Below are 15,000 nucleotides of genomic sequence, written 5' to 3' on the forward strand. Positions count from 1 at the left end.
CTACACAGTTTCACACTACACAGTTTCACACTACACAGTTTCACACTACACAGTTTCACACTACACAGTTACACACTACACGGTTTCACACTACACAGTTTCACACTACACAGTTACACACTACACAGTTTCACACTACACAGTTTCACTCTACACACACTACACAGTTTCACACTACACAGTTTCACACTACACACACTACACAGTTTCACACTACACAGTTTCACACTACACAGTTTCACACTACACACACTACACAGTTTCACACTACACAGTTTCACACTACACAGTTTCACACTACACACACTACACAGTTACACACTACACAGTTTCACTCTACACACACTACACAGTTACACACTACACAGTTTCACAGTACACAGTTTCACACTACACAGTTTCACACTACACACCCTACACAGTTACACCCTACACAGTTACACCCTACACAGTTTCACACTACACAGTTACACACTACACAGTTTCACACTACACAGTTTCACACTACACAGTTTCACACTACACACACTACACAGTTACACCCTACACAGTTACACCCTACACAGTTTCACACTACACAGTTTCACACTACACAGTTTCACACTACACAGTTACACACTACACAGTTTCTCACTACACAGTTTCACACTACACTGTTTCACACTACACACACTACACATTTACACCCTACACAGTTACACCCTACACAGTTTCACACTACACAGTTTCACACTACACAGTTTCACACTACACAGTTACACACTACACAGTTTCACACTACACAGTTACACACTACACAGTTACACACTACACACACTACACAGTTTCACACTACACAGTTTCACACTACACAGTTTCACACTACACAGTTACACACTACACAGTTTCACACTACACAGTTTCACACTACACAGTTACACACTACACACACTACACAGTTACACCCTACACAGTTACACCCTACACAGTTTCACACTACACAGTTTCACACTACACAGTTACACACTACACACACTACACAGTTACACCCTACACAGTTACACCCTACACAGTTTCACACTACACAGTTTCACACTACACAGTTTCACACTACACAGTTACACCCTACACAGTTACACCCTACACAGTTACACCCTACACAGTTACACCCTACACAGTTTCACACTACACAGTTTCACACTACACAGTTTCACACTACACAGTTTCACACTACACAGTTACACACTACACAGTTTCACACTACACAGTTTCACTCTACACACACTACACAGTTTCACACTACACAGTTTCACACTACACAGTTTCACACTACACACACTACACAGTTACACCCTACACAGTTTCACACTACACAGTTACACACTTCACAGTTTCACACTACACAGTTTCACTCTACACACACTACACAGTTACACACTACACAGTTTCACACTACACAGTTTCACACTACACACACTACACAGTTACACACTACACAGTTTCACTCTACACACACTACACAGTTACACACTACACAGTTTCACACTACACAGTTTCACACTACACAGTTTCACACTACACAGTTTCACACTACACAGTTTCACACTACACAGTTACACACTACACAGTTACACACTACACAGTTTCACACTACACAGTTTCACACTACACAGTTTCACACTACACACACTACACAGTTACACACTACACAGTTTCACTCTACACACACTACACAGTTACACACTACACAGTTACACACTACACAGTTTCACACTACACAGTTACACACTACACAGTTACACACTACACAGTTACACACTACACAGTTACACACTACACAGTTACACACTACACAGTTTCACACTACACAGTTTCACTCTACACACACTACACAGTTACACACTACACAGTTTCACACTACACAGTTTCACACTACACACACTACACAGTTACACACTACACAGTTTCACTCTACACACACTACACAGTTACACACTACACAGTTTCACACTACACAGTTTCACACTACACAGTTTCACACTACACAGTTTCACACTACACAGTTACACACTACACAGTTACACACTACACAGTTTCACACTACACAGTTTCACACTACACAGTTTCACACTACACACACTACACAGTTACACACTACACAGTTTCACTCTACACACACTACACAGTTACACACTACACAGTTACACACTACACAGTTTCACAGTACACAGTTTCACACTACACAGTTACACACTACACAGTTACACACTACACAGTTTCAATGAATCACTTCAGAACTTAAACTTTTAAATATTTTATATTGTATGAATATAGATGTTGCTGTTTATTATTATGAGGTTACATTGGTGCATATAAATAAATATTTCAGAAGTTGTTCAAAAAGTTTTGGGTCGGCAAGGCTGCACTTACTTGATTAAAAATACAGTAAAAATTGTAACAAATAATTACAATCTAAAACAGCTGTTTTCTATGTGAATATATAGTAAAGTGTAATTTATTCCTGTGATCAAAGCTGAATTTTCAGCATCATTACTCCAGTCTTCAGTGTCACATGATCCTTCAGAAGTCAGTAAAATATGATGATTTGATGCTCAAGAAACATTTGTGATTATTATCAGTGTTGAAAACAGTTGAGCTGCTTCATATTTGCATGGAAACCGTGACAGATTTCATTTTTTAGGATTCTTTGATGAATAGAAAATCTCAAAAAAAGTTTATTTGAAATAGACATCATACATGTCTTTACTGTCACTTTTCTGTTCCCAAACTTCTGAATGTAATTTCCTAAAGAGGCTGCTTGCCCAGAATAATGATTCCTCTGTTTGAATAAAGAAAAAGCCCTAAATGCATAAAAATCGCATCCATTAGCGAGTGATTGTTCAGTTCTGCTGTAGCTCAGACGTTTTTCTCTTCCACGCCGGCATTAGCTAGTGTTCTGCTTAGCCGGAGCCCCCAGTGAGACATTGTACTCGTTTCCGAGGTCATGCAACCTCTTTTCCGAGCGGGAACTCTCCCTCCTGCTGAGATTTCCCAGTAAGTGAAAGTTAGCACAGCTGGTCACAGTTCCCGTTTTTGCAGGTTCGGTGGCGACGGCCTGCCGGGATCCGGGAACGCCGATGAACGGGAGTCGCAGCGGAGACGGGAAAGAGCCGGGAGACACCGTGACCTTCGCGTGTGATCCGGGATACGACCTGCAAGGAGAACCCAGGATCACCTGCATTCAGGTGGACAACAGGTTCTTCTGGCAACCCAGTCCTCCAACCTGCATCGGTGAGGTGTACTCAAACACCAGCCCCTCATTTCACACCTGTCAGCTCGGAAATAACTAGAAGAAATGACTCTTTGTCATGATAAATCTCTTTAAGGGAAATTTCTGATCGCGTGCTCAGTCAGCGCTTACTCTTCTGGGTTATTGGAATCACCCGTGAAGGCTTCTCGACTTCCAGTGATAAATGCTTCTGGGATACTACATTTATTTTGTGGATAGAGGGAACCTATTTTCTTAATTTTGAGTAACATTTAGACATTTTAAAGGTCAATCCGGTTTAAAGCCATGCATAAACCACTAAGACTAGTCTTTCAAGTTAGACATGTTTTATGTATTATTCAAATTTTTTAATCAGTTTGCATAAAAATGTAGATTAGCCTAATATGATATTGAAAAGTAAGACTGACTGCCCCTGACTAACAGCTAGTGGGTCATACTAAAACTTAAGACACGGTTTTAACTTAATATCTATGTTTATGCAACCGGCCCCTGGAGCTTAAGAACAGTTGGGGGAGGGCCCTTATCAGCTTTGCTCATGAATATTAATGATGTGATTTTCATTTTTTTTTGGTTACACTTTATTTGGTAACACTTTTTTTACAGTGTCATTGTTACACATGTTACATTTATGTTACATAAATTATGCATAATTACATGCAGTGTAAAAACAACACCTTAAAATAAAGTGTTACCCTTTATTTTAAGGTGTCATTGTTACAGTGTAATTATACATTTAAGCACTGAGTAATATTAAGTAACTACAGTCTAACCAAAAATGTTTCTTTGATGGAAATTTCTGATTGTATGCCCAGTCAGCGCTTACTCTTCTGGGTTATTGGAAAGCTTGATAAATGCTTCTAGGATACTACATTTATTTTGTGGACCTATTTTCTTAAGTTTGAGTCACATTTAGGCATTTTAAAGGTCAATCCGGTTTAAAGCCAGACCTGGAGCTTAAGAACAGTTGGGCACTTATCAGCTTAACTCATGAATATTAATGATGTGATTTGCATTTTTTTGGTTACACTTTATTTTTAGGTGTCATTGTCACAGTGTAATTATATATTTAAGTCCTGAGTAATATTATCAACTACATGTACTTACTATAGGGTTAGGGTAGGGTTAGGATTTGGTTGAGGGTTAGTCGCATGTAATTATGCATAATTAACTGTCATTACTATGGTCAGTACATGTGACATATGCAACAAGGACACTGTAAAATAAACTGTTACCCTTTTTTTTTAATGACTGCCATTGAATGATATATCAGCCAACGTAGTGAGATTTTTATTGAGGTAAAATTACTCGCATGCTATAGGGAGGGGGGAAAAAAGAAAACTTTATTAACGCTATTAATAATCTGTGTTTTCCAGCTCCTTGTGGTGGAAACATTACAGGCTCGTCTGGGTTTATTCTGTCTCCTAATTTCCCCCACCCGTACCCACACAGCAAAGACTGTGATTGGTTCATCACGGTTCACCCTGATTACGTCATCTCCTTGGCTTTTATCAGGTAAGATCTTAACTAATTACATGACATTATGAAAACCAAGATACACTATTGATGTAAAAAAACAGAAGAAATGTAAGTACTCTACAGTTTATTCTACATTACTCTCAGTGTTGCAAACATCAAGTGTTTTGTTGTAGTACCGGTCAAACGTTTAGAAACATTACTATTTTTAACGTTTTTAAAGAAGTCTCTAATGCTCATCAAGCCTACATTTATTTGATCAAAAATACAGGAAAAACAGTAATATTGTGAAATATTAGTACAATTAGTTTGAATATACTTTAAACTGTAATTTATTCCTGTGATCAAAGCTGAATTGTCAGCATCATTACTCCAGTCTTCAGTGTCACATGATCCTTCATTATAATATGATGATTTATTATCAATGTGTGACATTTTTTTTTACAACCTGTGATACCTTTTAGAACCTTTTTTCAGGATTATTTGATGAATAAAAATTTAAAAAAATATTAATCTTTTGCAACAATATACACTATCGTTCAAAAGTTTTGGGTCAGTCTTTTTTTTTATTTTATTTTTAAGAAATTAATCCTTTTATTCAGCAATGAATGTGTTAACTTAAAAGGTGACACAATATTATATCCAAAAAAAATATTAAGCAGCAAAACGGTTTCCAACAATGATAATAAATCGTTATATTAGACTGAAGGATCATGTGACACTGAAGCCTGGAGTAATGATGCTGACAATTCTTTAATAACATTAATAAATTATATTTTAAAGTATATTAAAACAGAAAACCATTATTTTAAATTGCAAAAATATATCACAATATTATTGTTTTTCAGTATTTTTGATCAAATGAATGCAGCCTTGATGAGCAGAACAGACTTCTTTCAAAAACATTACAAATAGTAATGTTTCCAAACTTTTGACCAGTACTCTAAACATTACTATATATATTGATTTCACAACTCAACAAGTTTTATCATATTTATATAAGTCCCCCGAACCCCCACCAACACAAGAATCTCATCCTTTTAATAATACTTTTTATGTATTCATTGCAATCTGAAGATGGATACACCACACTGAATTTTTGAACAGGTTAATCATTGATGAGATGTATTCAAGTCATTGTCAGTGAGATTTGCATTTTAAATGCATCTTTGAATAAATTATTATATCCCAAACATATAAAATCAGTGTCACATCACTGACCTATAACTGCTTCCATCTTCAGACTGTAAATTGGAATATGGTATTGATATCAGACTGTGATCTGTGCACCAAAGACCCAATTAATTTCAAATTAACATATGACATGTAATTGTGTTTTTATCAGCATGGTAATTGGGAAAAGATTTCTCAAGATAGATGGGATGAGTCACGGTGACATTATTACAGTATTAACAAAACCGTCTCAAATGAATGGCGTATTGTTGGTGCAGTTTTGGGACGGTAAACAAATCTTCATAATGACACGAATACGACCGTCGGCTCTCGTTGCGGTACTTAATCTGAAGTGCAGCGTTTCTGACTACATTTTCCCAAAGCATCGCTGTGCCATTTATGAGCATTTTCCACCCACATCATAATATTTCCCCCACCTGAAACATACAGAAAAGGCTCTTGAAAACATGTTCTGCCTCTGATGACCCACGAGGTCTTTTAGGAAGATCACAGGCTCGCTCTGTGAAAGCTTGTGATGTTGTCAACAAGCACTTGATGAATGTCCATGTTTTTAACAGCTTGTTTTCTCTTTCCTGTTTTACACACGCTGTACGGATTTTGCATTTCCGCAGCAAGATTTAAAGGGCTAGTTCATGCAAAAAATGAAAGTACTGTCATTCTCGTGTCATTTTAAACTGGTATGCTGCTATTTCTTCTGTGGTGCACAAAGGGAAAAAACTACCTTTCACACAGCTGTGATTCATTCGTCATGTAGTGACATTGATAAAGCTAAAAATTGTGCATTAAAGGGGATATATCATAAAAATAAGAAAACGTGAAAAGTGAAACCCAGTAACTCTGTTCTGGTGAGTCTTTCTCTGCAAGCATGTTATAAAATAAGCCGATCAGATTTCTCTCCTTCTGACGTATGAAGAGGATCTTATTATAATATTAACGGCCCGTAATCTGCACGTTTACACACACCAGTGTTCACACATTTGGTTTCTCGAGCGCCAACAGTGAGCAGTTCTAACGCACCGACAGAAGATCCAGCAAAGCCTGAAACTGTTCTGTCGTTGAGCACAGACGAGCACTGAACACTATTGACCAGAACATGTCACCGCTGTCTTATAAACACCTCAGGAACTGTGGACACTTGTGTAGAAGTTCAACATGATGATGAGATGATCAATGTAACTCCACAACAACTACATAAATGTCTCCACTAACATTCAGAAACTCTTCCTGAGTCTCTCCGTAAGGCTGCACTCGCTACTGGTTATTCTGGGATTCTGGATGAGTGAGATCGGCCTGTTTTGTTATTGCTGGAGTTTCTGAAGCTTGTGTAAAGACTCCGCCCTCTTCTGAACGGAGGCGGAGCAAAAGCTCATTTGCATTTAAAGGGACACACACAAAAACTGAGCATTTTTTCTCACACCCAAAAAAGGGCAAATTTGACAAGCTGTAATAAATGATCTGGGCGGATTTTGAGCTGAAATTTCAGTCACATTCTGGAGACACCATAGATTTATATTATATCTTGTGAAAAGAGGCATAATATGTCACCTTTAAGTGCTTGATTTAACTTATATTCCTTCTCATATAATCTTCTAAACTCTCTTTTCTGTAGTTTTTTTTTATCGGCCCCCAATTATTTGCAATGACATCTTGACAGAATTTTCTCTAGTGTTTGGGTAAATTGGCTAGAAAAATTAATAGATCGTCCTCTAAATTGTGATTCGATTCTAATCTGTACGCTTCTTCTCTCAGTTTTAGCATTGAGCCCAACTATGACTTCTTGTACCTCTACGACGGGCCTCACAGCAACAGTCATCTGATCGGCACATTTCAAGACAGCAAGTTGCCGGAGAAGGTGGAAAGCAGCTCGAACATCATGCACATCGCCTTCCGCAGCGACGGGTCCGTGAGCTACACCGGCTTCCACCTCGAGTACAAGGGTAAGTCTGCGCTTTGGTTTCGGCCTGCTAGTTAAAGGCACACTATGCAGGATTTCTGTGTTTGTCAAACAGCGCCCCCTAGAGTCGTTGTAGAGTACTTGTATTTAACGTTACTGTCGTAAACACCACTCACGCAGAGCGTCTCTCCACTCACGGCCTCTGCACTTTATAATAATAAAGTAGCCTACCGCGTTAGGCTTACCTGAGCCTAAATCCCAGATGACATCAATAAAGTTACATGTACGTCGCATTATTTCGTAACAATGTCCGTTATGATGTTGTTAGACATGATTATTGCAATTTATCATACTAGATTGCAAATTGCGCTCATTTACACTATTTACAACGTGTAGGCTTATTTATGTCCTGATAATTATGTGAGATATTGACAACTGTTCTCATGATAATCGCAGGAATCAACTTTAACAGTGAAAGCCTGAGCGAGTGGGACTCTTGTCCGGTTCCTCGTGCTGTCAGATTCTCGTTACCTTTTTCTAGACTCTTCCGACCGCGCGCGCTTCGGTTTTTTTCACCATTCTGAAAACGCAGGTCCGATGTTTACTCGTGTCTGCACCCCTCCTCTACCTTTAGCTCACGCCCGCGAGCAAACGCCGGACCAATATTGATCCTCGTCCGGCCTTTTATTTTGTCACTCTCCCTTTTTCTCTTTCTAGTCTCCTCCGACAAAACCTTTGCCTTCTTCGTTTGAGTTGCTGCTTCGGCCATGAACACAACATACAGACTGCAAACAAACGCTAGTTGGGCTCTCACGTCAGAATTTGAGGAAGTGGGGGGTGGTGGGGGAAGTGAGGTAAGCCGTAAAGCAGTCGAAATTTGTAGTTCTTTTAGTGCTCGGGTTACTACCCAAACCCAGAAGTTACATGGTGCCACTAAAAGTAATACAGACACCGTCAGGCTATGGCAGATGTGTCACTCTACCTATTGTAAGTCGATGTACCATCTCTCATGTCTTGGAAATATATTATGAAGGTTGAAAAACTATTCATATACACACATAGTGTGCTTTTAAAGACCCGAAAGAACTGGATTTGTGCCCTTAAGTGATGCTGTAACGTGCTTAAAGATGTAAACGGGATGATTACGCAACATTTACGTGAGATACTGTTGCCAAGTGGGCGAGCGAAAGAAACAACCAGGAAGACCAGAATTAACGTTGAAAACGGTTTTAAGTCAAGTCATCCTCATTTATGTAGCGCTTTTAAAAATGTAGATTGTTTCAAAGCAGCTTTTTACAGAGATAAACATATAATCTAAGGTAACAGAGATTGGTTTGGTTTTATAGTGGTTCTTGAAAAATGTTTTTTCCAGCTAAAGTTAGTTTTGATTGATTCACTTCCGTCAAAATGGTCATTTGTTATTAAATCAGGGGCCGCTAAGACGACACCGTTCTCTCTTAACAGACTTTAAACGTGAACCTGTGATAGACGCTGATGGCTTTCACATGCGCATTAAGAATTGATTCTATAGTTATGTGCGTTTGAATATATGTGCGCAGGTTTGTAATTCCTTACAAACCATCCCTAAATAAACTACTTGTCTTGCAGAATTTTATTTTATCTCTTCGGTTAGGTACGCAAACCAAAAATTCCACAAGGCTTTATCTGTAGAGTGGTATAGGAATCCTCCATAGGGAGAGTAATTGAATTGAAGAGGTATAAAGACGTTACAGAACACATTATAAATGTAAAAGAAAAACGTATAATCATAAAAATAAGATTGTTGCCAAATTAATGAAACAATCAAAACATAACTCCCATAACTGTTTAACCCAAACCTCTAAAACTACCAAAAATGCAGAAATAAAGCCTGAATCTTCAACGAATACGCCGCCTAAAACTACGCTGACTAAATAAAAGAAAAACAATGCGTGGTGATCACTCTCCAACTAACTAACAGACAACAATGCGATCTGCCGTGGTCTTTACAGATGGAGTCAACAATCAGTAGAAGACAAACTCACAACACAAATGAAGATTAAACCTACATGATCTACGGTTGGACTACTGCATACAACACGCCGTGTTCGAATTAGATAACTGCTTTAATAAATCCAATCATCGGTCACAAGCACACAGTGCATTTAATCGAGTTTCTAGTGATCTAGTTGTTAAACAGTGCATTCCATCAGCAGCAATAACAACACAACCCGAAGGGGTGTTAATCTTAATTTTAAAAAACATTAACATGAACAAACGTGAACTTGATTTTGACATACAGCTCAAGGCTGTTACGGATCTTCTGAAACAGTACAACATCTCTGGATCCAAAAACATGCGAAGAAGAAGATCTGCATAAACCGTCTCAATGTTCATACTATCCATCCTAAATAATATGTGAGATTAAAATAAGCGTGTCCCAAAGCATCTACTATTTCTGGTGGATTTTCAAAGAGTGGATCCGTGCTCTCTATAACAGCTAATATTACCCATGATCCATTGAGTTTTGGAAGAGGAACTACAAACACGAGTAAAAAATGTAAAAAAAACTACAAAACATGGTGGATGTGCGCGGCAGACGGTGAGAGGTTCAGAAAAGGGGTTTGAATGACTAATGACAAAGTTTAACCTAATAAAAAAATATATTTATTTAATGTTATCCATGAGATATTTCATCAGCAATAATGTGGACTTTTATGAAGATCCGTTTGGCCATTAACTTCTAAATGCATCATTATGAAAATGAAAGATGAAAGACCCGCGACTGCAGATCAATTCTGCATTTCTCTCTGATACGGTTGGAAATTAAATTAAATTGAATGTGGAGGATTTTAACTGTGAAAAGATGATTGACAGGTCAGTTTACTGTGACCGAGAGCAACCCTAAATGAAGCAATTGTATCACGTGATAGTGCGTCTCAAAGCTTGTCTACTCTTCTGCTACACACTTTAAAGTATCTACTTTTTCTTCACAAAAAGTGTACATCATTTTAGGGCGTAGTATAAAGGAGTGGATAGAAGTTTGATGATTACGCACGTGATCATCAAACAGTAAACAGCATATAAATCAAAACAGCCCAATGTTAGTGAAAGAAATCTAGATGAAGTCTTTGGCAAAAAACAAGATTTTCTCAGTTTTTGATCGAAATGTTGTTTTTATTAATTTTCCCTACATTCAAGTGTTAACTTGTTTGTTTAAAAGCAAAGGCTCTGTTCTTTCTTCTGAGATATTGACCGTCATACAACGAAGTATTCTGAAAGCCATGAAAACATTGTGAATATAATCAAAAATTCTGGCACTGGCTGGGAACTTAGAAAAAGCTGGTGGGGAAAGAGTTAAAAGTCAACATGAAAGCAAAGCTGCGCCAGTCTATTCATCCCTATTGTGCCGTATATCCGAGTGAAACGCTTCTGGAACACAAACAAATGTGGGCGGGGCTTGATTGTGTCTGTGGGGAATTGATTGAATGGTTGTGGTTTGCTGTTGGCTGATCTCATGTGAGTGAGATCCGCCCACATCATCAGAGATCATTTTTAAGTTATTCTGATTCAAGATTACCAGAAACATGAATTTAAATGCATTTAATAAATAATTCATTTATAATAAAAACTGCAATTTTTCCATAAAAATAAAAAAAATAGATTTCATGGTGACTTTAAGATTGTCATGATATACTATTTCAAGATGCTTGACTGCGATCTGGAAAGTTTCAAAGGTTTCCGCTTGGCATTTCATCCCTTCAGATCATTTGATTTTCAACAGCTTTATCATCATACGCCATATCTGTGTTCTCTCCCGTTAGCTAAACTGCGTGAGGCCTGCTTTGACCCAGGCAGTGTGATGAACGGCACTCGGTTGGGTGGAGACTATAAGCTGGGCTCCACTGTGACCTTCCACTGTGATCCGGGATACCAGCTCACGGGTTACTCCAGTCTCACCTGTGTGATGGGCGGCACCAACAGACCCGAGTGGAACCGAGCTCTGCCCAGCTGTCGAGGTGCGTTCACACTCACATCTGTGTTCGTGTGTGTGAGTGTGTGTGAGTGAGTGATTGAGTGAGTGAGTGATTGAGTGTGTGAGTGTGTGTGTGAGAGATTGAGTGATAGGGTGAGTATGTGTGTGTGTGTGTATGTGAGTGAGTGAGTGAGTGTGTGAGTGAGTGAGTGATTGAGTGATTGGGTGAGTGAGTGAGTGTGTGTGTGTGTGTGTGTGTGTGTGAGTGAGTGATTGGGTGAGTGAGTGAGTGAGTGTGTGGGTAATTGGGTGATTGGGTGAGTAAGTGAGAGTGAGTGATTGAGTGAGTGATTGGGTGATTGGGTGATTGGGTGAGTGCGTGAGAGTGAGTGATTGAGTGAGTGATTGGGTGAGTGAGTGAGTGCGTGAGTGTGTGTGAGTGTGTGTGTGTGTGAGTGAGTAAGTGATTGGGTGAGTGAGTGAGTGTGTGTGTGTGAGTGAGTGATTGGATGAGTGAGTGAGTGTGTGTGTGGGTGATTGGGTGAGTGAGTGATTGGGTGAGTGAGTGAGTGCGTGAGTGTGTGAGTGAGTGCGTGATTGAGTGATTGGGTGATTGAGTGAGAGTGAGTGAGTGATTTAGTGAGTGAGTGAGTGAGTGAGTGTGTGTGTGAGTGAGTGAGTGATTTAGTGAGTGAGTGAGTGAGTGTGTGTGTGAGTGAGTGAGTGAGTGAGTGAGTGAGTGAGTGCGTGATTGAGTGATTGGGTGATTGAGTGAGTGTGAGTGAGTGATTTAGTGAGTGAGTGAGTGAGTGAGTGTGTGTGTGAGTGAGTGAGTGAGTGCGTGAGTGTTTGAGTGAGTGCGTGATTTAGTGATTGGGTGATTGAGTGAGTGTGAGTGAGTGAGTGATTTAGTGAGTGAGTGAGTGTGTGAGTGAGTGCGTGATTTAGTGATTGGGTGATTGAGTGAGTGTGAGTGAGTGAGTGATTTAGTGAGTGAGTGAGTGTGTGTGTGAGTGAGTGAGTGAGTGAGTGAGTGAGTGAGTGCGTGATTGAGTGAGTGTGAGTGAGTGAGTGATTTAGTGAGTGAGTGAGTGAGTGAGTGTGTGTGTGAGTGAGTGAGTGAGTGCGTGATTGAGTGTGTGAGTGAGTGATTTAGTGAGTGTGTGAGTGTGTGAGTGAGTGAGTGAGTGAGTGCGTGATTGAGTGATTGGGTGATTGAGTGAGTGTGTGAGTGAGTGATTTAGTGAGTGAGTGAGTGAGTGAGTGAGTGTGTGTGTGAGTGAGATAGTGTGTGTGAGTGAGTGAGTGAGTGAGTGAGTGATTGAGTGAGTGATTGGGTGAGTGAGTGAGTGCGTGAGTGTGTGTGAGTGTGTGTGTGTGTGTGAGTGAGTAAGTGATTGGGTGAGTGAGTGAGTGTGTGTGTGTGAGTGAGTGATTGGGTGAGTGAGTGAGTGTGTGTGTGGGTGATTGGGTGAGTAAGTGAGAGTGAGTGATTGGGTGAGTGAGTGAGTGCGTGAGTGTGTGAGTGAGTGCGTGATTGGGTGATTGAGTGAGTGTGAGTGAGTGAGTGATTTAGTGAGTGAGTGAGTGAGTGTGTGTGTGAGTGAGTGAGTGAGTGCGTGATTGAGTGATTGGGTGATTGAGTGAGTGTGAGTGAGTGATTTAGTGAGTGAGTGAGTGAGTGTGTGTGTGAGTGAGTGAGTGAGTGAGTGCGTGATTGTTTGAGTGAGTGCGTGATTTAGTGATTGGGTGATTGAGTGAGTGTGAGTGAGTGAGTGAGTTAGTGAGTGAGTGAGTGTGTGAGTGATTTAGTGAGTGAGTGCGTGATTTAGTGATTGGGTGATTGAGTGAGTGTGAGTGAGTGAGTGATTTAGTGAGTGAGTGAGTGTGTGTGTGTGTGAGTGAGTGAGTGCGTGATTGAGTGATTGAGTGAGTGTGAGTGAGTGAGTGATTTATTGAGTGAGTGAGTGAGTGAGTGTGTGTGAGTGAGTGAATGAGTGAGTGAGTGCGTGATTGAGTGATTGGGTGAGTGAGTGTGTGAGTGAGTGATTTAGTGAGTGTGTGAGTGTGTGAGTGAGTGAGTGAGTGAGTGAGTGCGTGATTGAGTGATTGGGTGATTGAGTGAGTGTGTGAGTGAGTGATTTAGTGAGTGAGTGAGTGAGTGAGTGAGTGTGTGTGTGAGTGAGATAGTGAGTGAGTGAGTGTGTGTGTGAGTGAGATAGTGAGTGAGTGAGTGAGTGTGTGTGAGTGAGTGAGTGTGTGATTGAGTGATTGGGTGAGTGAGTGAGTGTGAGTGAGTGAGTGATTTAGTGAGTGAGTGAGTGTGTGTGAGAGTGAGTGAGTGAGTGCGTGAGGGTGTGTGAGTGTGTGTGTGAGTGAGTGGTGTGTGAGTGAGTTTGTGCGTGAGTGAGTGTGTGTGAGTGAGTGTGTGTGTGAGTGAGTGTGTGAGTGAGTGAGTGAGCTTTTAGAGTTTGCATGCAAATCAATAACCCTGCAACACTAGAAAACTGCTTTCGGTCTGTGTAAGACAGGCGTGTGTTGAATTAGCTGTCAGAAATCGAGGTGTGCTGGACGACCTTTCGCTAATAAAAGAAGATCATTAAGGAATTATGTGACCTTATACGTTGGTTGATTACAAGGCAAAATCAGCGTGAGATGTGCATGAACTGACAGTGAGTATGTCAACAAAATGCTGATAACTATCAAAAATCACTGCATTATAAGAGTCTGTTTTATGGGTTTACATGCAGATCAATAAGCCCACAAGCATAAGAAGGCTTTTCTCTGCTTTTGATGCTTAAGCCACACAATCTGAAATATTTATGAGTGAGAAATAATTGGGTGGAGCAAAATTGAGGTAACAAATTTCAAGGTAAAAGCGTATCGATTGGGTTTATTTGATCTTTCTTAGGTAATAGAATACTTGTGTTGTGTGATGTGCTTACAGGGTATTACATGAGAAACATTCAGGATGGGATTTGACTTTACACATTGAAAATTGATTGGTGTGTGTGTGTGTGTGAGTAAATGAGTGAGAGTGTGTGTGTGTGTGTGTGTGAGTGAGTGTGTGAGTGAGTGAGTGAGTGATTGATTGTTGAGTGAGTGAGCTAGCGAGCGAGAGTGAGTGAGTGATTGATTGAGTGAGTGAGCGAGAGTGTGTGAGTGAGTGAGTGAGTGAGTGAGCGAGCGAGAGTGTGTGTGTGAGTGAGTGAGTGT

The 15,000-nt window shown here is 39.9% G+C and overlaps 1 protein-coding gene across 1 annotated transcript in view; it reads left to right on the top strand.

Moving 5' to 3' along the window:
- Nucleotides 1–15,000, top strand: part of csmd3a (CUB and Sushi multiple domains 3a) — a 307,148-nt gene that overhangs the window by 73,802 nt on the left and 218,346 nt on the right. The window contains exons 21-24 of the mRNA XM_077229908.1: nt 3,079–3,270; nt 4,642–4,780; nt 7,685–7,872; nt 11,633–11,827. Of these exons, the coding sequence (XP_077086023.1) occupies nt 3,079–3,270; nt 4,642–4,780; nt 7,685–7,872; nt 11,633–11,827 (714 nt within the window). The remainder of the gene's footprint in view (nt 1–3,078; nt 3,271–4,641; nt 4,781–7,684; nt 7,873–11,632; nt 11,828–15,000) is intronic.

The sequence above is a fragment of the Siphateles boraxobius genome, unplaced genomic scaffold (genome assembly GCF_051911475.1).
Source record: "Siphateles boraxobius isolate OS27281-9 unplaced genomic scaffold, OSU_SipBor_1 137, whole genome shotgun sequence".
NCBI classification, from domain to species: domain Eukaryota; kingdom Metazoa; phylum Chordata; class Actinopteri; order Cypriniformes; family Leuciscidae; genus Siphateles; species Siphateles boraxobius.